This window comes from Schistocerca americana, chromosome 6 (assembly GCF_021461395.2).
Source record: "Schistocerca americana isolate TAMUIC-IGC-003095 chromosome 6, iqSchAmer2.1, whole genome shotgun sequence".
Lineage (NCBI taxonomy): Eukaryota > Metazoa > Arthropoda > Insecta > Orthoptera > Acrididae > Schistocerca > Schistocerca americana.
The window spans coordinates 193,618,417-193,643,497 of NC_060124.1; the positions used below are offsets into that span (position 1 = coordinate 193,618,417).

Genomic DNA, 25,081 nt, shown 5'->3' on the forward strand with positions numbered 1-25,081 from the left:
CAGGAAGAGTGTCAGTGACGCTCTGGAGCTGCGCTAGGTTTCCAGTTGCCGATCCATGGCGTGAACAGTGCGAGTGAGGTGGTCCCACAGATTCTCGACTGTGTTTAAATCTGATGAAGCTGGTGCTCAGGGAAGTACGGTAATCTCACTCTTGTGCTCTTTGTCCCACGCACGTTCACTGCGAGATGTGTGACATGTTGCACTGTCCTGTAAACAATATGTAGAGATAGAGATGATCCCCATGGGTAGATGAATGACGAGATCATCCAGGGAAGGCGACGAACACATTCCCCAGACCCTAACGGCTCAGCGGTTGTTGTACTGTGTTTGCTTTTAGACGTGTGATGAAGCATAAGACGCGATTCATCTGCTGAGTGCATCAATATTTCAATGTAAAAGCTCCCAATTCATAATTCGAGGGACATTTGAACTGTGCATCTACCGCATCGCACTGAAATTAAATGTTGGCATTTACAGAAAACAGACGAAATAGAAATGTGGCCATCATGCTGTTTCCTATATCAAGATTGGGTCCCAGAAAATAAATAACGTATTGTCCTGTGTGGCACTATTTCCTATTTCTATCTTAAGTGGACGTCCCTGGTAAAATACCGTCACTTTCACAATCGATATCTGAGGATACTATACCGGTCTCTTAGTTTTCGTTGCCTGGCTCATCCTACATCTACAGGTATACTGCATAAACCATTTTACAGAAGAGACAAATAACTCGTAACTCAGTCTTTTCCTCCTTTGCCTGTTCCGTTCGTGAAACAGTGTGTGGTATAACATATGAAAGAACTTTAATTTACATATTTTCTCGTCGCGGTCATTCTGCGAAAGATATAAGGGTAAATGGTAAATCGCCCGACTACTGCTGGAACATACTCTCTTGCAATTTCATCACTAAACCTCTCCAAATAACACAAAGCCATTTATTTAACAATTGATGATGGAGATTGGCCTCATGTCGAATGGGGTCGCTTTTGCTTGCAGCTTCTCGGTCCCTTCAATTAATCCAACCTCATAAATTTCCAGAGGAGTGAACAATATTCAAGAATTAGTCTTACAGTAGTTTTGTGGGACTCTGTTTTCGCTGAGGTGTTACATTTTCTTCAGATTCTTCCAGTGCATGTCAGCCTGGATTTTGCTTTTCTGGCGGTTGATTTTATGTGGCCATTACTATATCTCTGACATGTCAATGCGAAATCGATACCCTGCTTAATCCAACGACTCCTCCAGCGGCTGGTAAGAGGTGACAGCAGTCTGTCTCGTTTGCCTGGTAGCTGACGTCAAGCTGAAGGTACAACCTGCCCTCAGCGGTGCAGCAACACACTTCGAATCCTACTGTGCTGAGGTCTCTACCTCGCTAACGCAGTAGCTTCGTAACCTGGCTGTTTATTGGTTTTCAACAGGAGCATGTGCTGGATTGCTGTTCGTGTTATTGATTAGCTTGAGCCTAGACTGTCGGGATCATTCCCTTGGTCTGTCCTACAATTTACGACATCCCGTTGCAGACTGACGTGTAATATAAAGTGATAACAGTCTATCTATATTTTCTGTGTCATACAGACTGTGTTGCGCTGTAGCAGATGTAATCGTCGCTATTTTTGGGAGCGCTGTTGAAGTTTCCTCCTAGGTACTTTACAGACTTCGCAATTCCTAGTGATTTATCACCAACATCATAAGCGAAAGGCAGTGGATCTCTTCTCCTATTTATACCGACAACTGCCACAGCACAAGCATCCTTTCGATCACGGTGCTCACCTTCGGCCAAATGAGCGTATTCGTGAAAATGATTAGTTACGAATTAAAATGAGTTACGATAAGATCACATTACCTACCAAAAGCACCTCTCAAAGTGATGGTGAGCTAACAGATAATGCTGTCCAATTTCTGTCCTCCTTTCCTCTTGGGAAAATATGCAATGTCGCTGTTAAAACTATAGCTCTGATTAACTGTCAACAAGGGACTACTGTCTGCGGTAGGGTTCTCCTACGTTGTAACGAACTTACTTCCCTTGATTATTGTGTTTTCTATAATGTGTTCCTTCGTAGTTTTTTTGTTTTGTGCTGTTTTTTAATTTTCCTTCTTTAATGCGGTCTTTCCTTTTTTTCTACTGTAGGTCTCAAATGTCCAGTACTGCAATAAATGATGATAATGATGATTTATGAATAACTAACTCGCTGAACAAAGTACAGCATTTCAATTCAGCTAACCATCTCTGCCCCTTGGCGATATAAGGCTGTAAGTGCAGATATCTCTATTGGAGACTGAGGACGGTGTGTTGAGCAACATTACGGCAATATTGATGTCGTATGCAGACTATTAATTACAGCTATTACAAGTGGGACGGTGTATTGAACAAAATTGTGGCAGTATTTATGTCATATGCAGACTATTAATTACAGATATTACAAGTCGTTTGCTTTTAGGTTGGGTAGTACCTCGGAGTACTTGTGGGAAAAACAGGCCATCAATGCTTGTGCTCCATTGGGCAGTAGGTCAGGTGTTGAAGTGTGAACGTGCAGACGCAAAGTCTAGACTGACAGGTCAAGTCCATTTAGTGGTGCAGTTGCGATCGAGCAGAAAAGATCCGGTTAAGTTTGTACGTATTTATGGGAAGACTGTTAGAGGGAGAGGAATAACAAGCATGTGTGTACATATTAAAGTACTAAACATAAAAATATTTGCTCTTACACCCGTTAGGCTCAAACGTTTTCGGTGTCACAGTACGACATTGATAATAACAAAATGAAACCAATAAAATGGAAGGGCGTCACATACGATACAGCAAAGTCAGCGTGTGGTCAATAGTATGAATTTAATCTTTCTTTCTTTCTCTCTTTTTTTTCCGACAGCCCTTTTGCCTCATTTTTCGTTCCAGTCTGGCGTCGCTGGACTCGAAATGGAAAAAAAAGACTAAGAGCAGCACTTTGTGACTGCACGCAAGGAGAGGTATTTTTCATTCAGTGACGCCGCAAAATCTCCAGCGGAGACGGCTGTAGGAGGCCGTTTGTAATCTCCTATTGGTGCAGAACGCGGACGAGACCGGCCGCACGAGAATCCGATACAACCGCGGCGACCCCGGGCCGGTGCCGCGGATGAAAAATGCCCCCTGCTCCCCATCCGCCCCCTCCGCACCCCCACGCCACTGCTGGCGGCCTTTGTCCACATTGTCGGGCGCCAGCAACACGCGTCCCCAATCTGGGCGCGTCCGCGCCAGACGCCAGACGAGCGCTCATTTCCATAAAACGCGGGGTCACCCCGGCTCGCGAACGGCGGACCGCGGGTACACGGCGCTGCGACATGCGTTCCTGCCACGCACGAGTGGATTGCTTCTTTCCGAGCTTCAATTCTGGGTCCCTGGAATTCTCATCCAGGCCGGCCTCTCTTTCTTCAGATATCAGAATGGGCGATGTGTAACGGAGACCTGCTGACCGTAAATATAAATTCCGCGGGCGCTTCTGACATGTTCGTCGTCTGAGCACAAGTCTTCCTCCCCCCCCCCCCTTCCGCTCTCTCTCTCTCTTTCTCTCTCTCTCTCTCTCTTTCTCTCTCTCTCTCTCTCTCTCTCTCTCCACTCTCTATCTCTCCTAACACATACATACACACTTCCTCTACAGTTTACAGGTTCATAAATTCTTCTTTGGTGTAGAACCAACTGTCATGTATATATTGCATATACTATCCATGTTTGTGTTTCAAGTCAATTTTATCATCACTTAAATTATTCAGTCACTGGGTATACGGTCGCTGATTTTTTCTGATGAATCTCTCGCTAGTTTCTGGACCCCACTCAGTCCAAAGAATGGGCATTGTAAGTCATTTCTCCTTTTGTTATTACATTCACATTGTATCTGACCATCCCTTCATCGTCAAGGAATTCATTTAACCAATTTTCTATTACATACGAAAACAATAAATTAACTTGCGTACAGAAAAAGTTTCATTTCCATCTATTCGTGAAACTACGTTTGAAATTGTGAAGCAGTCGTGCAAAGAAACATACATAATGTACAAATGTTTTAAGTACAGTGTCCAAATTAAGAAACATGATCCAGGACAATTTCTATGCTGTGGGCGCAGGCTGCTTCGCTTCTCTGCAACGCGATATTGTAAACGTCTCTATGGTAACGCCTTTTCATCGCTCTATAGGCGCATATCGTTTACGCCTAGAGCTGTCTGCGCTTCGCACTTTAGAGCTGCCGAAAGCTCTGCCTCGAGTCAGGGATTTCGTTAAGTGACAGTGTCTTAGCAACAGAGAGTAAATATATCAAAATTTCATGCATGATGCGGAATTTTTTTTATCCCAGTGTTAATGACCTCACATCTCTTAACCTGTGTGTCGTACAACGATATATTTGCGTATGTACATTCAGCTGCATATGTGGATGCCGTCAAAGAAATTTGTGGCCAATAGAGTTTGTAGGATAGAAGAAATTAATTTGATCTTTACATATCTCAGTGTTTATGATGGCTCATCTATTTAGTTGTAGGTCGCATAATGATATAGTTAAGAGGTAATTCAGCGGCATATGTAGACAATGTCTGCAAAGTAACTTAACGAATAGACTAGGTAGCAAATGAATAACAAATTTAAACGTCATGCACAATGCGGCAGTTTTTCACACATCTTAGTGTTTATGACGTCATATCTCGTGAACTATACAGGCTACAACAACATAAATTTGTCGGTGAGTTTTATGGTGTACATGTATACTGTCTGCAAAATTTATTAGGAATAACGTTAGCGCCCCAGAAGTAATAAATTTGAACGTCATGCATGATGAGTTTGGTCGAAATCGGTTCAGTGGTTTAGGAGGGGCCGTTGAACACATACACACACACACACACACACAACCATTTTTATAATAGTTGTAACTGCTGTGAACCTAAATTCATAAAAAACTTTATAAGACAGTAAAAGAACTGTCAGAAACTAGTCAATTTGTTCAACCGCTAAAAGAGTCGTCTAAAAGGGTTCTAGGGTGGACACCACATTCTACCATTATGACACGGTGTTGTGCAATGCCACCTACTTCCTCAGTAGTATACTGTTTTTGGATAACACATTCAGCTGAGGCAACGATTCAGTTTAATTCATATGGTCAGTTTCAAAATTACATAATTTCGTCTTCAACGTACCTCGCTGTATGGCCTTCAGGCCAAAAGTAACAAAACTTCAAATAAATAAAAGAATCTCAACTGAATCGAAGAAGATTTTTCGCAGAGTAAAATTCTGTAACACGTAACAGATTTGAATGCTTTTCCTTCAATGTACGCTTTAAAAATGGTTCAAATGTCTCTGAGCACTATGGGACTTAACTGCAGTGGTCAGCAGTCCCCTAAAACTTAGAACTACTTAAACCTAACTAACCTAAGGACATCACACACATCCATGCCCGAGGCCGGATTCAAACCTGTGACCGTAGCGGTCGCGCGGCTCCAGACTGTAGCGCCTAGCACCGCTCGGCCACTCCGGCCGGCTACGCTTTAAAGGTCTTGAGCTTTAGTCACCATGGAGACTAGACATAGAGACTTGATGTTAGTCACGAATGCCTTTAAGGCGGCAAAGACTCCATCATCAGCTCGTCATTGAGTTTGAACAGGGTCGACTAGTAGGGCTACAATAAGCTGGATGTTCCTTCTGCTACATTACAGAAAGACTTGGCAAGAACATAGCCACTGTAAATTATTCCTGGCAGCGGTGGTCACTAGAAAGTGTAGTCGCAAGAAAACCGGGCTCCATTGGGCCACATGGCACTACCGAGAGGTAAGAGAATCGTGTTCGGCGTATGGCGCCGTTCTTATCGTACTGCATCTACACCAGCAATGTGAGGACCAGTTAGCACCACAGTGACACAGAGTACTATTACAAATCGGTTACTTCTAGGAGAGTTCATAGCCAGACGCCCTGTAGCGTGCATTCCTTTGATCCCAAACCACGGCCATTTTCGACTTTAGTGGTGTCGAGCGAGAGCTTATTGGGGGTCTATTGTGTTTTCGGGTGAAAGCTGTTCCTGCCTCAGTGCCAGTGACAGCCGTGTGTCGGTTGGAATGAGCCACTTGAGGTCCTGCAGCCAACCTGTCTGCGTGCTGACACACTGGACGTATACCTGGAGTTATGGTCTGGTGTACGATTTCGTACGCAAGAAGGAGTACTGTCGTTGTTATCCCACACACTCTGACTTGTTATCAGTCTCGGGATTTTACCAGTTACGCTGTCTTTCATGAACAACGTTCCAGCGACTGTTTTCCAACAGGATAACGCTCGCCCACATACTGCTGTTGTATAACCCAACATGCTGGACAGAGTGACAACATTTGCCCCGGCCTTCTTCATCATCCTGTCTGTCTCTAATCGAGCACGTTTGGGACACCATCTGATGACAACTCAGGCCTCATCCACAGCAAGCATTAACTGCCCCTGTACTGACCGTCCAAGTGCAATGAGGTATGGAAGTCCGTCCTACGAACTGACATTCGGCACATGTACAACACAATACACAAAAATTTGCATGCTTGCATTCAACATTCTGGCAGTTACACCGGTTATTGATGTATCAGCGCTTACATTAACATTTGATCATGCAAGGTTAACCACTTAAATATATTATCTAGGCAAAAGTATTTCCGAAATTTTATTACTCCACATTAATTATTTTTGATGTTGTGATTTTTTCCGTGGGTGTAGTTTCTGATATATCTCTAAAAAGTCTTCACTCCGGTGACGTTTACTCAAAATTTGCTTTCACAGTGAAACTCTGTATCCAGATTTGAATCTCCCGTGGTAAATTTGCTTACAATCGTCCACTTCATTCAAATACAACAGACACCCTCTAAAACGCAATTAGTACGCTCTTGATCCGTCCAACTCCGTAGCAGTATGGTCAGTGTAGAAGACTTGCATTTGTAGGACCTGGATTCGATTTCCGGTACTTCAAATGGTTCAAATGGCTCTGAGCACTATGGGACTTAACAGCTGTGGTCATCAGTCCCCTAGAACTTAGAACTACTTAAACCTAACGAACCTAATGACATCACACACATCCATGCCCGAGGCAGGATTCGAACCTGCGACCGTAGCAGTTGCGCGGTTCCGGACTGCGCGACTAGAACCGTGAGACCACCGCGGCCGGCCGATTTCCGGTACTGCCAAGGACTTTTTCTTTCGTGGGAGTCCTGGTACAGGGGTGCCCTCAACCTCTTGAAGCGAACTGAGGAGCTACCTGTATGAGAAGTGGCTGCCCACGGTCTGGAATGTCTGCAAAGCGACCGGGAGAGAGGTATGCTGGCCTCAAGACCCTCTATACCGCGTCCGCAAGACGCCGCTAGGCCGGCCGAAGTGGCCGTGCGGTTAAAGGCGCTGCAGTCTGGAACCGCAAGACCGCTACGGTCGCAGGTTCGAATCCTGCCTCGGGCATGGATGTTTGTTAGGTTTAACTAGTTCTAAGTTCTAGGAGACTAATGACCTCAGCAGTTGAGTCCCATAGTGCTCAGAGCCATTTGAACCATTTTGACGCCGCTAGGCATAATATGATAGGGCGTCTGGTCGAAATACCTTGGGCCTCCCAGGTCTGGACGACGAGTTTATTACACTATTGCTCTACACTACAACACTTGTACCACAAATGTCGAACAACTGAAATTTAAATTTTCATAATGCCGACGCAGATGATGATACAAGCACTGTGCTGTACTCTTCCTTTTTATGGTAATGTGCACATTTAAGACTGCTAAAAGTAAAGACGGTATTACAGTGCTTGCATGTATGCAGGTCTGTCACTGCACACATATGGACAACGACGTATGGATGTTTTGGTCTGGCCGTAAAGCGTGTACAGGTTGCTGAAGTGGTTAGGATGACCGGTCACGACAAGTGGGAAATCCTGCTCCGAAACCTGGTCCGGCATAAATTTTCAATGTCGTCATTCCATTAAATAGCTTAACATTGTTCGTATTTGTAGCTGCGAATACGTTTCCTGTACCTACATCAAGGTAAAATGTGTTACTTACAAGGGAAACTCCCGAACCCGCAGCCCCTGAGATTTAGTGGTAAGATGACCCAGTGGGTAGCCCGTCGACAACTGAACACAGATCAAGCATGAAAACAGGAAGAAGGTGTACTGCACTGTGAAAAAAAAGTGAAAAAGGAACAGTGGACTGTCCAAGCTAAAGGTGTACTGCACTGTGAAAAAAAAGTGAAAAAGGAACAGTGGACTGTCCAAGCTAAAGATGTGTAACATCGAGCGGATCTGAACTGTAATTGCATCTTGGGTCTGTGATCATTGTGTTGGACTCCGCAGGGGGATACCAGTGTCAAACTGGCTCATGCCGTATATATATATATATATATATATATATATATATATATATATATATATGGGGATAACCGTGCTCAAATGTCAACTGTCAGTCCCGTCATTGACGTGTCTGTTCGCTGTATTCACATTTGTGTCAGTGTCGTGGTATAACGCCCATTTGCAACAGCGAGGTGTAAGAAAGGTACTCCCAGACGTACATACCTCCTATTTGTTTTACACAAGTATCACATGTTATCACACTTTCTACATGTACATCAACATCTACATAGATACTCCACAAGCCACCGTACAGAGCAGGGCGGAGGGTACCCTGTACCACTACTTGTCCTTTCCTTTCCTGTTCCACTATCAAATAGAGTGAGGGGAAAATGACTGCCTATATGCCTCCATGTGAGCCCTAATCTCTCGTATCTCATCTTCGTGGTCCTTACACGCAATGTATGTTGTTAGCAGTAGAGTTGTTTGGCAGTCAGCTTCAAGTGCCAGTTCTCTAAATTTTCTCAATAGTGTTTCTCGAAAAGAACATCATCTTCTCTCCAGGGACACCCATTTGAGTTCCAAAAGTATCTCTGCAACACATTTGTTTTGAACCTTCCGGTAACAAATCCAGCAGCCCACCACTGAATTGCTTCAATGTCTGCCTGGAGTCTGACCTGGTATGGATCCCATAACTCAAGCAGTACTCAAGAGTAGGTGGCACTAGCGTCCTCTATGCAATATCCCGTACATGTAAACCATTCTTTTCAGAAATTGTCACAATAAACAAAGTCAATCATTCGCCTTCCCTACCACAGTTTTCACATGCTCGTTCCACCTCATATTGCTTTGCAACGTTACGCCCAGATATTTTAATGACTTGGCTCTTTCAAGCAGGACACTTGTAATACTGTATATGAACATTACAGGTCTGATCTTCCTAATCATCTGTATTAACTTACATTTTTCTACATTTAGGGCTAGCTGCCAGTCATCACACCAACTGGAAATTTTGTCTACATCATCTTTTAACTTCCTACAGACACTCAACTTCAACACCTTACCATACACCATGGCACCATCAGCAAACAATCACAGATTGCTGCCCACCCTGTTCGCCAAATCATTTATGTATATAGAGAACAGTGGTCCTATAACACTTCTCTGGGGCACTCCTGAAGATAGCCTTGTCTCTTATGAACACTCACCATCGAGGACGACATACTGGGTTCTATTATTTAAGAAGTCTTTGAGCCATTCACATATTTGTGAACTTATTCCATATGATCATGCCTTCATTAACAGCCTAAAATGGGACACTGTGTTGAACTGTTTCAGGAAATTCAGAAATATGGAATCTACCTGTTTTCCTTCATCCACAATTGTCAGTATACCATTTGAAAAAAAGGCAAGCTGGGTTTCGCAAGACCAATGTTTTATAAAATCATGTTGATTCATGGACATAAGCTTCCCATTCCCAAGAAAGTTTATTATACGCAACCTGAGAATATGGTGAAGGATTCTGCAGCAAACATAAGTCAGGGATATTGGTCTGTAATTTTGCGGGTCCTTTATTTTACCCTTCTAATATCCTGGAGTCACCTGCATCATTTCCCAGTCGCTTGGGACGTTGTGCTGGGCAAGAGATTCATGATAAATGTAAGCTATGTAAGGGTGCCCAGTGCCATAGAGTACTCTTTTTAAAACTGAACTGGGATTCCATCATCGTGCGGAGTGGTCGCACGGTTTGAGGCGCCATGTGGCGGATTGCGCGGCCCCTCCCACCGGAGGTACGAGTCTTCCCTCGGGCATTGGTGTGTGTGTGTGTGTGTGTGTGTGTGTGTGTGTTGCTCTTTGCATAAGTTAGTTTAAGTAGTGTGTAAGTCTAGGGACCGATGACCTCAGCAGTTTGGTCCCTTAGGAATTGACACACATTTGCAGATTTTGGGACTCCATCTGGACCTGGCGATTTATTTGCTTTCAAATCTGTCAGTTGTTTCTCTACACCAGGTATGCTTATTACTGTTGTCTATATGGGAGTCTATCCAATGGTCAAATGACTGTATGTTTGTACAGTTCTCCTGTGTGTACAATTTCTAGAACGGGAAACTTAAAACTACAGCTTTCGTTTTGCCATCTTCAACTGCCACGCCAGACTGGTCAACAAGGGACTGAATGGAAGCCTCAGATCAGCTCAGCGATTTTACATAACACCAGACTTTTCTTGAGTTCTCTGCCAGATCTGTGCTTCGTGCATAGATCTTTTCACAGACGCATGAATCTCTAATAACCTTCGCTTGTCATCATTTGTGCATTCGCTTTTGAACCAAAAGTGTAACAGCCTCTACTTATTCAGCGTCTGATGAATTTTGTTACGAAATCATGGTAGGTCTTTCCATCCTTTACCCACTTACTTGGAACATAAATCTCCAGACCACAATTTACAATCTGCTTAACGTTGCCCATAATTTCTCTACATCCATCTTACAGGAACTAATTGATACCAATTCACTGTCTAAGTGCGATGCTAATAATTGCTTATCTGATCTATCCAGCAGAAACACTCTCCTAGCTTTCTTCACTGACTTACTAACTTTTGTAATCATAGTTGCTATAATGACATAACGATCGCCAATCCCCATTTCTATACTGACATTGTCAATAACGTCTGGTCTATTTCTAGCTAAAAAGTCTAAGATATTTCCGTTGCATGTGGGTTGCCAAGCTAGCTGCTCAAGACAATTTTCAGAAAATGTGTTCAAAAGTATTTCGCATGACTGTCCATCTGTACACCCCACAATGAGTCCATAGACATCCAAGTCTATACTCAGAGGGTTAAAGTCGCCTTCAACTAGTATAGCATGATCTATGTATTTACGCACTATTGACCATCGACATTCTTTGAATGACTCTATAAGTCACAGCAGAATCATGCAGCTGGTAAAAACATCCAACAAAAGACTTGGTTTCACCTACACCTGTTATACGCGACCAGATGACTTCACTGTCACACTTAACCCTGACCTCAATAGAGACAATAATTTTGTCAATTGCAATAAACACTGCACCTCCTATGGCCACTAATCTGTCTGTCTGATATATATTCCATAATGCGCTAAATATCTCAGAGCTTTCCAATTCAGGTTTGAACCATCTATTGGACCCAAGAGTAATCTGAGAGGGAGAAACTTCCTGGAGGTCAGTAAATTTGGAATCTTTATTATGAATACTTCAGCAGTTTACTGATGAAATTGTGACAGTCCAGGTGTCTTTACTCTGAACGCCATTTGACTTCCCTTGCAGTACATCGACTGAAGAGCATTCATCAGAGTACCTCACTGCTGCCTAGCCTAAAAAACCCTCATATGCACTCCAAAAGTACTCTGCTACCTGAGTAACTGCTTCCTTTGTGTAGTGCAACCTTGACTGTCAAGCGGAATCCTACAAATCCCCACACGATAACGCAGATCTAGAAATATGCAGCCAAGACCATCACAGAGTTGACAAAGCCTTTGGTGAGACCCTCCACTTGGCTCCAAACAAAGGACCCTGATCAACACTAGGAACGATGATGCAAATTGTGAGCTCTGCTTGCACCCCACATGCAAGGCCGGAAGTCTTCACTGCCTCTGCCAGTTGTCTATATGAACTGAGGATCACCTCAGAACCCATGCAACAGGCATTGTTGGTGCCGATGTGAGCCACAACATGCAGATGACGGCACCCTGCATGCTCGATAGCCACAGGTAAGGCTGCCTCCACATGTCAGATGAGGACCTTCACCAGACATACCGAGTGCACATTGGCTTTCTGTCCAGCCGTGAACGCTATCTCCTTAATGGTCTCCGCAACGCACCTAACACTGAAGCTCCCAACAACTAGCAAACCTCTCCCCCTGTGTCCCTGCTGAAACCCTGTGAAGGAGTAGCCACCTGTCCTTCCACAGGGTTAAGTAGTGAGGCCAGGCAGCCAGTCTCCACATTGGCCCTTCGTCTTGAGTGACAAGTGCGTTACCGCCCGCCATTCAGTCTGCTGTGAGGGCGGATCCACTGTGTTGGATGCACTAGCAGGTTCCTTGGAAGCAGAGCCCGTGGTCAAAGCAAGTGACACCTGAAGTGTCCCATGTGATGTGCCAGATTCTCTGCCACTACTGCACCCTGAGGCTGCAGCCTGAAGGTGACTGACTGTAGCCAAAAGCATATTCAGCTGTTCGTGAACTGCAGCCAGCTCCTGCAGCATCCACACACAGCATGCATACATCCTAGCCATCCTAGCAAGACTAACTGAAGAAGTGAACTATAAAAGGAGATAATTATAGATATGCAACTTGATCAGACTCCTGATTTGTCAACAACGGATGCTGATGCTTTAATGAGATTTGTAGTTGGCTGTTCAGTGAGCAGCTATTGCACTACAGACTGAATGAATTTACACTTACAAAAATGTGAGATTAAACCTCTTACACAAAGAAACATGCATGAAATCTAACAAATATACTGTGAGGAATACTAACAATTACAACAATGTTTGACAACAACTGTTCATCAGGGCTGCAACCTGTACCAATATTTGCAGACCAGCACTTATTTTCATGTTTCATATGGACTGAGCTCTTTCTTTCCCTTTACTGCATTTTTTCAAACCTCATTGACAGTGTGACCCAGTTCTTTTTTTTTTTTTTTGCCTACTTACTACAGGAGGAAATATTGGGTCTGTTCCATACTTTCATTCCGTTTTGTACGTTTTCACCCATGAATTCCTTTGTTGTAAGATATTTCACACCCGTTGGTTTGTTTTTTCATTTCTGTGTGAGGTCAATGACGTATCCCGGGTGCACTCACTATTCATCATATTTACTTTTGACAGTAATATATTCCTTCCACAAATTGGAAGTTTATGGTAAGGCCTTATGGGAGCAAACTGCTGAGGTCACCGCCAAGCCTATCGAGAAAATTTCCTTGTAATGGGTATCTTTTTGTGTCATCTCAGACGATATCAGATTACATCCTATCACTATAAAATAACCCACTCCTTCCTTGTGTGTAGGCTCTACTCATTGTCAAAAGACCATTCAGAATACATATTTCAAGGGTGTACTGAAAATTAATGCCTCTGAATTTTTATTTGAAAGCTCTTAATACTTTTTAAATAAAACCAACATTATTAACATTCTACACGTTTATTCTGAAGCCCACATATTTGTAGCTCTCTGCCAGTATATGGATTCGAATTACAGTGTGTAAGATATCGGTGTGTAACATAACAACGTCCGTTTGTGAGGAACAGCGTGCTGTAATCGAGTTTCGAATTCGAATAGTTCGTCCACATATGCAGCACCCTTTCCTTCAGCATGACAATCGCAGACCACACACCAGTTCTGGGGCATCTGCAGCAATCCGACGCCTTACTATCATTGACCATCCTCCATAAAATTGCGACTTGGTCCCATACGAGTTCCATCTGCTTCGTGCTGAGGTGAAGTCGAACATTCTACAGAAACGGTGTCAACAAATTGGGCTCTCATTGGAAGAAATGTATTCGTCACCAGCGTGACGATACTGACAAGTAGATAATTTAGACGAGAAGAATAAAGATGCAGACTGTTAGTAATGTTTGTTTTATTAAAAAAGGTTTTAAGAGTCCTCACATAAAAAATTGTAAGACATTTAGATTTAGCACCCCGTAGTACATTACTGCACTAAGCTTACCTGAATTCTGTGACTGTCGCATGGAACTGCTATTTAGCTTCTGATGTCAGTGCACTGTTTGCCGTGTAATGGATAATGGGTGAAGAATTGCAGTGTATAGAAAACAAAAATACATACAGCCTGCAAATTTCGTGCTCTGTCTTGTAAGCAAGTAGTGACAAACACGAGACATGTACTGTACTACCCGTTAACCTTTTTCGAAATTACTCCGTCTCACAACAGAGTACTTAATTTTCGATTACGCCGCTCTAACAGAGGCTTCAGTTGCAATATACGCATCGCTAATAACTACGGCGAGTAGAGATGTAATAATAACAGTAAAAGCAGGAGTATTAAAAATGTGATACCGGCAGTTTCTTTTAGCATCAGTTTTCTGTGAGCTTCCAGTGACAGATTGAGGATTCGTATAGTCGATGCTTTCAGCGGCGTATTGTTCTATATCAAAAAAACGAATTCTCGTTTTGCGTGACCCAGCGTTGGGTTTTCCCCTCACGATACAGCCACTTGTTTAAGGTTCACTATTGGTTGCGAAAACTTTCTCGTCGTAAATCTGTTCAGCAGGACATATGAAGCACAGCTGTTGGTAGCCAGAACGTTATGTCACACATCGCTGAATATCCGCTCTCACGTAGTCCTTCTCAGCGGCCATCTAAGTTCCTCTATAACAGCAGTTACGTCCTACAGGCAGTATATTATGGATTTACATTCCTTCATCCTTCAGAGTAACATAGTGTAAAACTTGAGTTTTAAAATTTTAATTACTCTTCTGTGTACAATATTTTGTTTGCATATTCTGAAACGCATCAGTTTATATTAAAACTTTCTCTTTCACGCGATTAATTGTTTCCTTATTGTCCGTGTTAAACTGTTGCGATGAATGGACTGGAGATAAAAACTCTCCTTGACTGCGGAATTTTTACTTTACCCACTTGAAATATAGTGATCGTTTGAATCTGTAACGTGAGCGCATTAGATCGTATTTCTAGTCAACTGCAACATTTGCATTACTTGCTTATAGATATTTGAGAAATGGATATCTTTTTTCTGCCTGATCAACTGCTCCAAATCTTAGTGAATCGGGAAAAAGACTTCTTAGTATGTGTAACAAGCCGCAGTTTGGATGGGAAAGATAAATAATTTAATCGATGATTTGTTGGAAAACACATGTTGCTGTTTCGTTTTAATTTCGAAGTATTGCCACCATATGCGAAGTATTGATAGCGTTTCTTTTTTAATTAATAAATGCACTGTGCACCGACCAGTGAAATGTCTCTACATAAAATGTGAAAACCGTTTAGGTGGAAACTTAAGTACGTGTAGTATCGTGAATCGTGTTTAATTCAGCCAGAGCTATTCTTTGAGACGGAAAATTTATGCAGCTTGCTAGAAATCGATTTGTACTTGAAATTAGATATTTAATGATAGTAATTATATTGTTTTGCGATTGAAATTGACAAGCCCAGGTTCGAATGTAGACACGTATAACCGACTCGCATGTACGAGAACGACAGTTGAAATACACCTCCGGTCATCCAAACCAAGGTTTACCGTGATTCTTCTACATCACTCTGGCGGAATGATTACTTTGTAAAGAGCATGGCCGATTTCCTTTCCTTTCGCATCCATCCCCCACAAACCAATTAGAGCTCCATCTCTAGAGAGCTCAACGGAGACAGGGCAATAAAACATAATCTTATTTCCTTCCTTCCTTATTTTCATCTTTAAAAGCCTACATTTTAATTACCAACGGACTTCGGAGTAGTTTTATTTCTAAGCTGTTCCAATCTCGTCAAATCAGAGTAGTAGTTTCGTCAAATTAGTAAGTAAATCCGTCATCAATCTGAAGACTGGTTTGAAGAACGCATTACTTTAACGGCTATTATCCTATTGGAGGTTGTACATCCCTGTCTTCTTGCGACCTTTGAACTGACTTACAAAACCAGTATTTCTCCATTACTTATTCCGCATCAAGTAGGAAAGAGGTTTGTGGGAAACTTCAATAGGAGAAGGAATCGTTGATTGGAAACATCCCGAAATGTCAAGGAATCGATAATTTGGTAACTAAGGCGAAGTTAGATGTAAAAATTACGTTTGGAGACCACTGCCTAACTACAGTATCAAGATGAGGGATCAGGTAGAAGCAGTGATCTAAAATTTCAATGAAGGCTAGGATTAGAATGCGCGTCTCCTGCTGATTAGACTGATGTACTAATCACTGCGCCACCCGGGCACTTCAGCTAATGTCGCTGCACGGATTACTCGTGTACGTTTTCCTCCTTAATACAAACTATAGTTCACTCCTCATCCCGTTTTCATATTCCTCTCCTTAACTAGTATTGGAGTTTGTATTGGGGAGGGAGACATACTGGTGTACTCCGTGCAGCGGAGTTAGCATCTGACTAGTGAGTAGGAGAACAGGGTTCGAATGCCAGCCTTGATACAAATTTTAATTCATTGCTTCCGCCTATATACGTGATCATAGTTAAAGCTGAGAGTAAATACGAGTATGTCTCTGGAACACATAACTACATAAACCAATATCAAATTTCAGACGGATGTACACAGTAGTTGTTATGCAGAAATGAAGTGGTTTGAAAGGAAAAACAAGGGTGGAGAGCAGCATCAAAGCAGTCTTTTGACTGTAGACCACAAACAACAACAAAGAGTCAGTGTCATCTGGACATACAGTTTTAACATGAACTCAAAACGATGGAGCAATGGAGGGGTATCCAAATTTTTGAGGCATCGGTTTTGATTGAGGGCATACGTTTGGCGACCACTAAAAAGCCCTGCTGTAATTCGGAATGTCTGCGCCGAGTAGATCTGAAAAAACTTTCGATCCTGTTGGCAGCGAAATTATACACTGATGTCGACCAATCGGGTAGATTTGTTGAAACGAGTTTTCCGAAACTGTTTTCAGAAAAACGCATAGCGTTTCGTAGAATTATGCATGCAATTTCAAAAGAAAACCACTGATTGTATTTCCTAGATTCACCCGGAGGCATTGGCAAAACTTTTCTCATTTCACTTATTTTGGTAACCATGCGATCACTGAGACTCCAATATGAAATATCAGGAAGAACGCTCCAAATTACTCCAGCAATGACTGCTCGTTGTATGGGATGAGTGTACTATGGGGCCCAAAAAGCATTGGAGTCCCTTCATCGTTCACTCAAAGACTTCGGGGAAATGAACACCTCTTCAATAGCTCATTTATTTTACTGTCTAGTGATTTCTACAAACTCTATCAGTTATACTGCTTTAAACAGTCACTGATAAACTTAACGGATGTCTCAAATCATCTCTTTTATGGCGGTAGGTACACAAACTGACTTTAAATACCGATATATATGTACAACTATAACATTAAGCATCCACTGAACATTTCGTAAAACAGTTGTTGGGTAATGGGAATAGGAAAATGGCAGCCAATGAATCCTCACAACGTATCACATTGCCAACAAAATTCTGTAAAATCGCAGCAACCACAGACGAATTAATTTTCACAGTTTTTTCCAAGTATCCCGCAGAATTACAAACATCACTAGTGGCACAGTGCACACGCTATGTTAGGAGCTCTGTATACAAAACGAAACACCAGGTGACGCAACAACGTGTCAGCCCTTCGATACCATCATGTATCAAGACGAAGTTGTCACTTATCCAACTAAATTGTTGAATTGAGTTGATTTGGCAGGCATGCAGCCGCACGTTTTAGCACTGAAAGTTATCGTGCCTCCCTCTCCTTTCAGAATCATATATCTACCATGACTTTCAGTATAAAGATGAACAATATCATTTCAGATTGGAAATTTTTTGGAGAAGACGTGCCGTTGCCAAGCATCCTAATGATTCTTACAGACATGCCATTAAAAGACAAATGTTTGCAGTTTCTGGTGTGATACGCATTTGCAGTGACCGTCATGAAAGTACAGGGAGAGTCACTACAGGTACGTGTGGTAAATTAGGCTAATCCATGCTCTTCATACTGTCGGCTAAAAACTTTGTGAATCCAAAAGCTGTTCAATAAACAGAATTTAAAAGCAAACACTTTCTTTCTTTGTCTGGCACTGCAACTCATACTAGATACCCGCTAGTATAGAAAATACAACGAGTAATTCAAGTTACGTGTATGTGCTATTCACAGATGACTAGATTAACACAAGAGAGAAAATTTTGGCGGACCGCATCAAAATGGTCTGACACAGACGTGCCACGGAAAACTTGTTTAATAGGTAAACCCAGGCACGACTTAGAGACGTACATAGTACGACATAACTGGCAGCTAAAAAGATATAAAAAAAATTCGTATCAAAAAGTAAATGGCAACAAGGCCTGGATGACTTAGGGAATCTTCAGTGAGACAACGCAAAGGCTTTAAGGAGGGACTGAGGGCATTTATATTAGGTTAGCGCAGAAGTTGGTAGCGTTTTCCCATAAGTTTAAGAAACATAACAGATACGCACAACAGAGACTGAAGTCATCAATAACATCTTCTACTTCGCTATTTACAGCAGTCTGCCAACGCTGGGGTAACTTTTCTACTCCGCGACTGTAGAAATCGTGTGGTTTTAAGGTGAAGAACACCTCGAGCCATGATCGGAGCGCATTTTCACCAGGAAAGGAGCTTTCCGGAAGATTGTTCGATAGAGAGAGAGGCAATGGTGAAATTTTGAGGGCATGAGATCATGTGAATAAAGTGGGTGCCGAATGACTTCGCAGCCCAACTCCTGTTTAATGTTTTCTGTCAGTCCAACAGAGTGCGGAAGGACCTTATGGTGGAGTAACATCACTTCACGCATTCTTTTTGGTCGTTGTTCCTGGACTGTGTCTCAATTAATGAAAATGTATGTCGCCAGTGGTGGTTACATCTCGGGGAAGCAGTTCGTAGTACATCACATGATCATTGTTCCACCGGATGAATAACATTATCATATGTGTATGCGCGCAAGTCTTTGTACGGCGAGTTGCCGCTTAGTTTGCGCTCAACTATTACTTTCTTTTCCTTATATTAGCATAAAGACTCAATTTCTCGTCACCAGTAACGATGCAGGATCGGAATGGTCGGTGTTGTTCACGAGAAAGTTGATGACGAGCAAGGAGATTTGCACATATTGCCACCCGCTGATTTTTGTGATTTTGGCTCAGTACATGCGATACCCATACACACAATTTATGAACCTTCCCTATTGCATGAAAATTTTGCGAGATGGTGGTATAATCACAGTTCGTCACATTTGCCAGTTCTCGAGTATAATGACGTGAATCTTTTTGAATTAATGCGTTTAAACGATTTTCATCCAATCACGAAAGTCTCTCTGAACGTGGAGTGTCACTAATGTGAAGGCGAATCTTCTTAAAACGAGAAAATCATTTTCTTGCCGCCCTCTATCCGGTGGCATTTCCCGTATACACGTCGCAAATATTTGTTACTGCCTCCGCTGCTGTCAACCCTCCATTGGACTCAATAAGAAGAGTATGTCGGAAATGCTCCCATTTCTCCAAATCACATTACATTTCCTACCGTACACAACTCCACTCACTGTCTCCAGATCACAAAATGACAATATGTAAAATCAAATAGCAACAGAGAGCTACAAAAAACTTACAATCGATAAATAAACTAACAGCAACCGGATTACCAAGATGCAAAACGAAGACGCTGCGAACTTACAAGCCAACCTAATATTTTGACTGTACACTGTAAAATTGACAATGGCGTTTGCTAATGATTTACTTTTACTTCGCTCTCATTCTTCCTCTGTGTTCTCTAGATAATCCGTGATTGTGTATTACGTACTGCTGGAGAGAGTTGTCCTAACGAATTAATAAGCATGCTGTTTTTCATTTCTACCTTTAATCACCTTGGGAAGTTGGTTGTAAAATTTAATGCTGAAGAAAAATTTGATTTGTGTGTTTTTAACAATAGGTTCAGTTGTTCCATGGTTATCACTGCTCTTGTGAGCCAAATAATTATTGATTTTCTTACTAAAGGGCCCAACAGATTGGTAGATGCTGCAGGAAGAACCCCAACTTTATAAACAAATATTTACATTGAGTCCTGTATGTATTTTTCGTTATTATTATTATGAACTTTTTCTGTAGTTTAAAACTGAGACCATGTTCTGTGTTTGGATATCCAAACAGACTTCGCAGAACTAAGTTTCGAGTGCGGCGAGCGAGTGTAAGTATGTCGGTGTGCTCGCACATGTGTGCATCACCAGTGTGCTGCTGCCGCTGTTGCAGGCCCAGAATGGCGGCGTGGTGATGCTCAGCTTCTACAACGACTTCCTCACCTGCTCCCCTGCCGCTCGCATGGAGGACGTGATGCGTGAGTACCCATCAATATTTTCCTGTTATTTGGTGGTGGTAAGTTCCTATGGGACCAAACTGTTGAGGTCATCGATCCCTAGGCTTACACACTACTTAATCGAACTTAAATTATCTTATGCTAAGGACATCACACACAAGCACGCCAAAGGGAGGACTCAAACCTCCGACTAGGGTAGCCACGCGAACCGTACCATTGCGCCTCAAACCGCGTGACTACCCCAAGCGGCATCCTGTTATTGCCTACTCAAAAATTTCCTACTACAACAGAGAGGTGCGATCCAGGAGGAGATTTAACAGTACGTCGTTGACAACAACAAAGCGACTGTATGGTTCCTTCAAAACGATTATAACAACAAATGAGGCTTTTTGCGCGCTGGTTTAACGTCTAAGATACACGCTATTCTCAAGGAAATGAATGTGTCATCCTGTTACCTCTGGATAATGGTTGATAATCAACACGGGAAGCATTGAATTTAATGTGTTAACTTAGGTGAACATTTCACATACGAATATCCACTTACAAGACATTACCGTTGGCGAACTACTTATCACGATAAGTACAATACAATTACAAGAAGTACAGGGTGATTCAAAAAGGATGGATGGATTTCAGTTGTTTATTACAGATAAACTATAAACGATATTAATACGTTCAAAAATGGTTCAAATGGCTCTGAGCACTATGGGACTCAACTGCTGTGGTCATCAGACCCCTAGAACTTAGAACTACTTAAACCCAACTAACCTAAGGACATCACACACATCCATGCCCGAGGCAGGATTCGAACCTGCGACCGTAGCAGTCACACGGTTCCGGACTGCGCGCCTAGACCCGCGAGACCACCGCGGCCGGCTATTAATACGTTGCGAGTATCATTGGACAGAGGAAGGTTCAAGGTCTTATGCTAGCATAGACAGTAGACCATACAGTCATCATGAGCACCATGCGTTGGTCGAGAAACATCGAAACTCTAGTTTACTTCATTCCTCACTCGAATCAACAACATTGAAACGACAGCTTCAACAATTCGATTAGTCACCTCTCGAAGTAGTTTTGTCATAGTCGGGGCAAAGACTCATACTGTTATGCACCACCACGGAAAAAACTAGAAAATTTGACGTCTGGTGAATACGGAGGCCAAAAGTAATCAACAAGATCTATGTTCAGCTCTTCCTATCCAACGTTGTGGGATGGTGTTGTTAAGATGCCTCTGCGGCTTCGTGCATAGAAATGTAATCATCGGAATCTTCGTGAAGTGAGAAAATAACCAGTTTTGCTGCATGTCCAGGTGTAACATTCCTGCCACAGTTTCCTCCACAAAAAAGGAAGTCCTAAACTTCGTGAGCAGAAACAGCACAAAGTATATACAGTTTCGGAAAATCTCTTTCATGTTCGACGATGACGCCAGGATTTTGTGACCCCCAACTTCCTACATTGTTGTGGCTTTTATTTACCAAACAGATGAAACGACTCAAATGCAAAATTCGTGCCTTCTGTTGTGGTTGTCGAGGCGCTGTTCCTGCAGTTAATGCGACTTGTAGCGCTTCACATGCAGGCGTCGTTTCTGAACGGGTCACACCGTAGTTAGAAATCTAGTGGACTTCCGCGGTATCAGTATGAACGCATCTCGGACACGGTCGACATTTTCATCAGACGTGCGTGGCCGACCAGTACTCGTCGCTCTGCATATGCAACCAACTTCCAAGAATTTGCTGTGCACGAGGCTGCTTCTTGGTGAATCGACGGTCGAATGCAAGTTGCGCTAGAAGAATGGATTTGAGACGCCCTAATAAACGCACAGAACAGAATAGATAGTTTAAATTGTGGAAAGGGGCCAAACTAAGCGGCTGTCAGCTACACTCGAACATACAACTTTATTTATTTGACCAAACGTTACAAGAGCCAAGAAAATTAAAAAAAAAAAAAACAGCATTAATTTACCGGCTGATGAGCCATACATTCTCATGCCTTAAGGTCAAGACCACTTTAATTTGAAATCGGCTGAAACCCAATAATTTAAGACTCAAACCAAAATCAGAAATTTACAAGGCAGAAGGCCTTATCTTAAATCAGTTCTTTCAATTAGGCTGAAGGCCCGAACAATTTCACACCTTAAGCGCAAAACAACTTTAATTTTTAAAAAAATTGGCTGAAGACCCACCTCTTAAGACTCAAACCAAAATTAAATTTTTAAAAGGCAGAAAGCCTTATCTTAAAACAGTACTTCCATTAGGCTGCAGGTCCAAACTATCTGACACCTTAAGAGCAAAAAAACTTTAATATAAAAACCGGCTGAAGGCACATCACTTAAGACTCAAACCAAAATAAGTTTTTACAAGCCTAAGGCCTTACCTTAAAACAGTTCTTTAAATTAGGCTGAAGGCTCAAACAATCTTATACCTTAAGGGCAAAACAACCTTAATTTAAAAATCGGCTAGAAACCATACAAATACAAACAACTAGAACAAATAAGAAAAGTCAGTACACCTAACGGCGCTCAGAAGTATCCGAGGTCTGCCTGGAATTCAAACACTAACGTTCGCTTAGTTGAGATAGGCAGTCGGCACAACCATTCTCGGTCCGACGACAACCCAACCGACAGTCAACGGACCCACTGACAAGATAACTGGTGCTACACCAGACCAGCACACAACAGGGAGTTCAATGGAACAACGTAGAAGGTATTGGCGCCCACAACCAATTATACATTGAGCTGTCAAAGTACACACCGTGCTGGACAGCGACAAAAAGATGAGGGAAATACACTGCCTGAATTTACGCCAACGGGAGCAGGCAACCGGAACATTAACGGCCACAAGGCACAAGATTCCGCTGGTACACTTCAATTCAATATACCCCGGTGCAGTTAAACTCCACCGGTGGCTAAAGTTTGCCAACTTGAAAACACACGTTGTACCTCGCGGAAATATCCCAACAGACGACAACGAAATCCAAACGACACAATGAGAACAGTCGTGACGTGCTGGTAGATTAAGCCAAAACTCAACTTTTGTGTCCAGGATCGGTTAGCCACGGACCTCGTAGCAATGGGAACAGCCCCTCACACTCCAACCGCGCGTGGACGCCGCCAGCGGCCTCGGCCAAACTACGCACCGCGGAGATTTCCTCGCTGCTCCACGCGAACCGACCAACTGCTCGCACACAGCACAGCTACAAGCTACAGTCACCAGGCCAAAAATTATACAAGGTGCGAATATCGATACACACCGCTGCTGCCACTCGCGTAGGGAGATGATAACAGCATAGTCGCGATAACCGCGGGAGACTAAATGCAGAATAACAATCAAGGTTTAATCCAACGCGTAACATGAGCCAGCCACGTTAACTTCACGCAAATTTCAATAGACAAAATGATATCTCTCGTGATGCAGCCGCCATATTGTTACAAACAAACAACGAGGCTGTGTCAAAACTTTGAACCTCCCTCCGTCCACTGAAATGCGCAATGTGCTCCTGTCTTTTTATGAACTGAAACCTGTTCAGCTAAATGACAAGCTTGTAGTAAGAAAACAACAGTTGCAATAATGGTGAACAGAACTTGTAATACAAGAGACGACCGTCTCGTAGGTGAATCACTGTAGCTTTTAGCAGTGATTTAATTGCTTAAAAGCAGGAAAGAGTGAAGGATGGATAATAACATACCGGTGTGAAAAGTTACGAAAATTGCAACACTTTGATACTGAAGACTGCCACACATACCTGCAGTCGTTCCTTCCACTGCGCGAAACATTTCTGGATGTCGTTTCCCGTTAGGATACGCAGAGGCACCGCTGTTTCAGACTACAAACTGAGTGGAAGGTAATGTTCGTAGTAAACTGTTATTCCATTGCCAGTGAGTTCATCGATTTTAATGGAACTTGTCTCAGAAAATTTACAATTCAAGATGCTAAAACAGTCGTAAGGCCAAACAGTCCCTTAGTAACTAGATCAGTGTTATTTTCCCCGCTTTCTCGCTATACTTATTCTTCATATCGAGCCTCCGAAGGCACTGTGACACCACGCCGATCATGAAAATTTAAGTCTGGCGTTTGCTGAAGCATAATCCTGTTCTCTCTCTTCCGAGCACGTGTGCGTGCGTTTTTACAAGAAAATCCGTTAAAAGCCTTAATTGGTGTAATTTCTTGATCTCTCGGTCGATGTATTTATCACAGCGTTCATCTCAGTGTGTTCATGACCATAGCTCACGACACAATGAAATAGTAAGACACTAATACGAAGTACCTAAATGAAAACTGATTCATAAAGCGGTGGAACGAAGGATGAATTCGACTGCCTCAAATCATAACCGTTACTTACGTGTTACGTGAATATGGAAGCCTGTTTACAACGAAAATTGTTACGTGTGACTCTGTTAACGTTAAGTTTTCGTTCTCATATCCGTGAATGGCCTTGCCACTTTAGGTACTCCAGTTCTCAGTCCGATCACCCACGTTAAGCAATGTGATTCCCAATTAGTACGTGAATGGCTGAACAGCTGGAAACAATGGATGCCGTTGGCTCAGGGACGCGGAAGTCACCATAGCAGCACCCGGCAGGAGGACTTGCATCAGGCCACTGAGCCATTTGGTCTCATTGTTACGTCTACATAATTTATCAAGAATGACGAGTTATGTAGTAAGAATGGCGAGTGATATATCTCCTACGCCGCCACTATTTTTCAGCTCTATTGGATAAAATAGCGACGCTGGCTTTTGCTGAAGGCCGTGGGAGCGAGT

At 42.7% G+C, this 25,081-nt stretch overlaps 1 protein-coding gene across 1 annotated transcript in view; it reads left to right on the forward strand.

Annotated features, from left to right (window-relative positions):
• Window positions 1-25,081, forward strand: part of LOC124620046 (dipeptidase 1-like) — a 632,482-nt gene that overhangs the window by 437,592 nt on the left and 169,809 nt on the right. Inside the window, exon 11 of the mRNA XM_047146713.1 lies at window positions 20,258-20,342. Coding sequence (XP_047002669.1) covers window positions 20,258-20,342 — 85 coding nt within the window. The remainder of the gene's footprint in view (window positions 1-20,257; window positions 20,343-25,081) is intronic.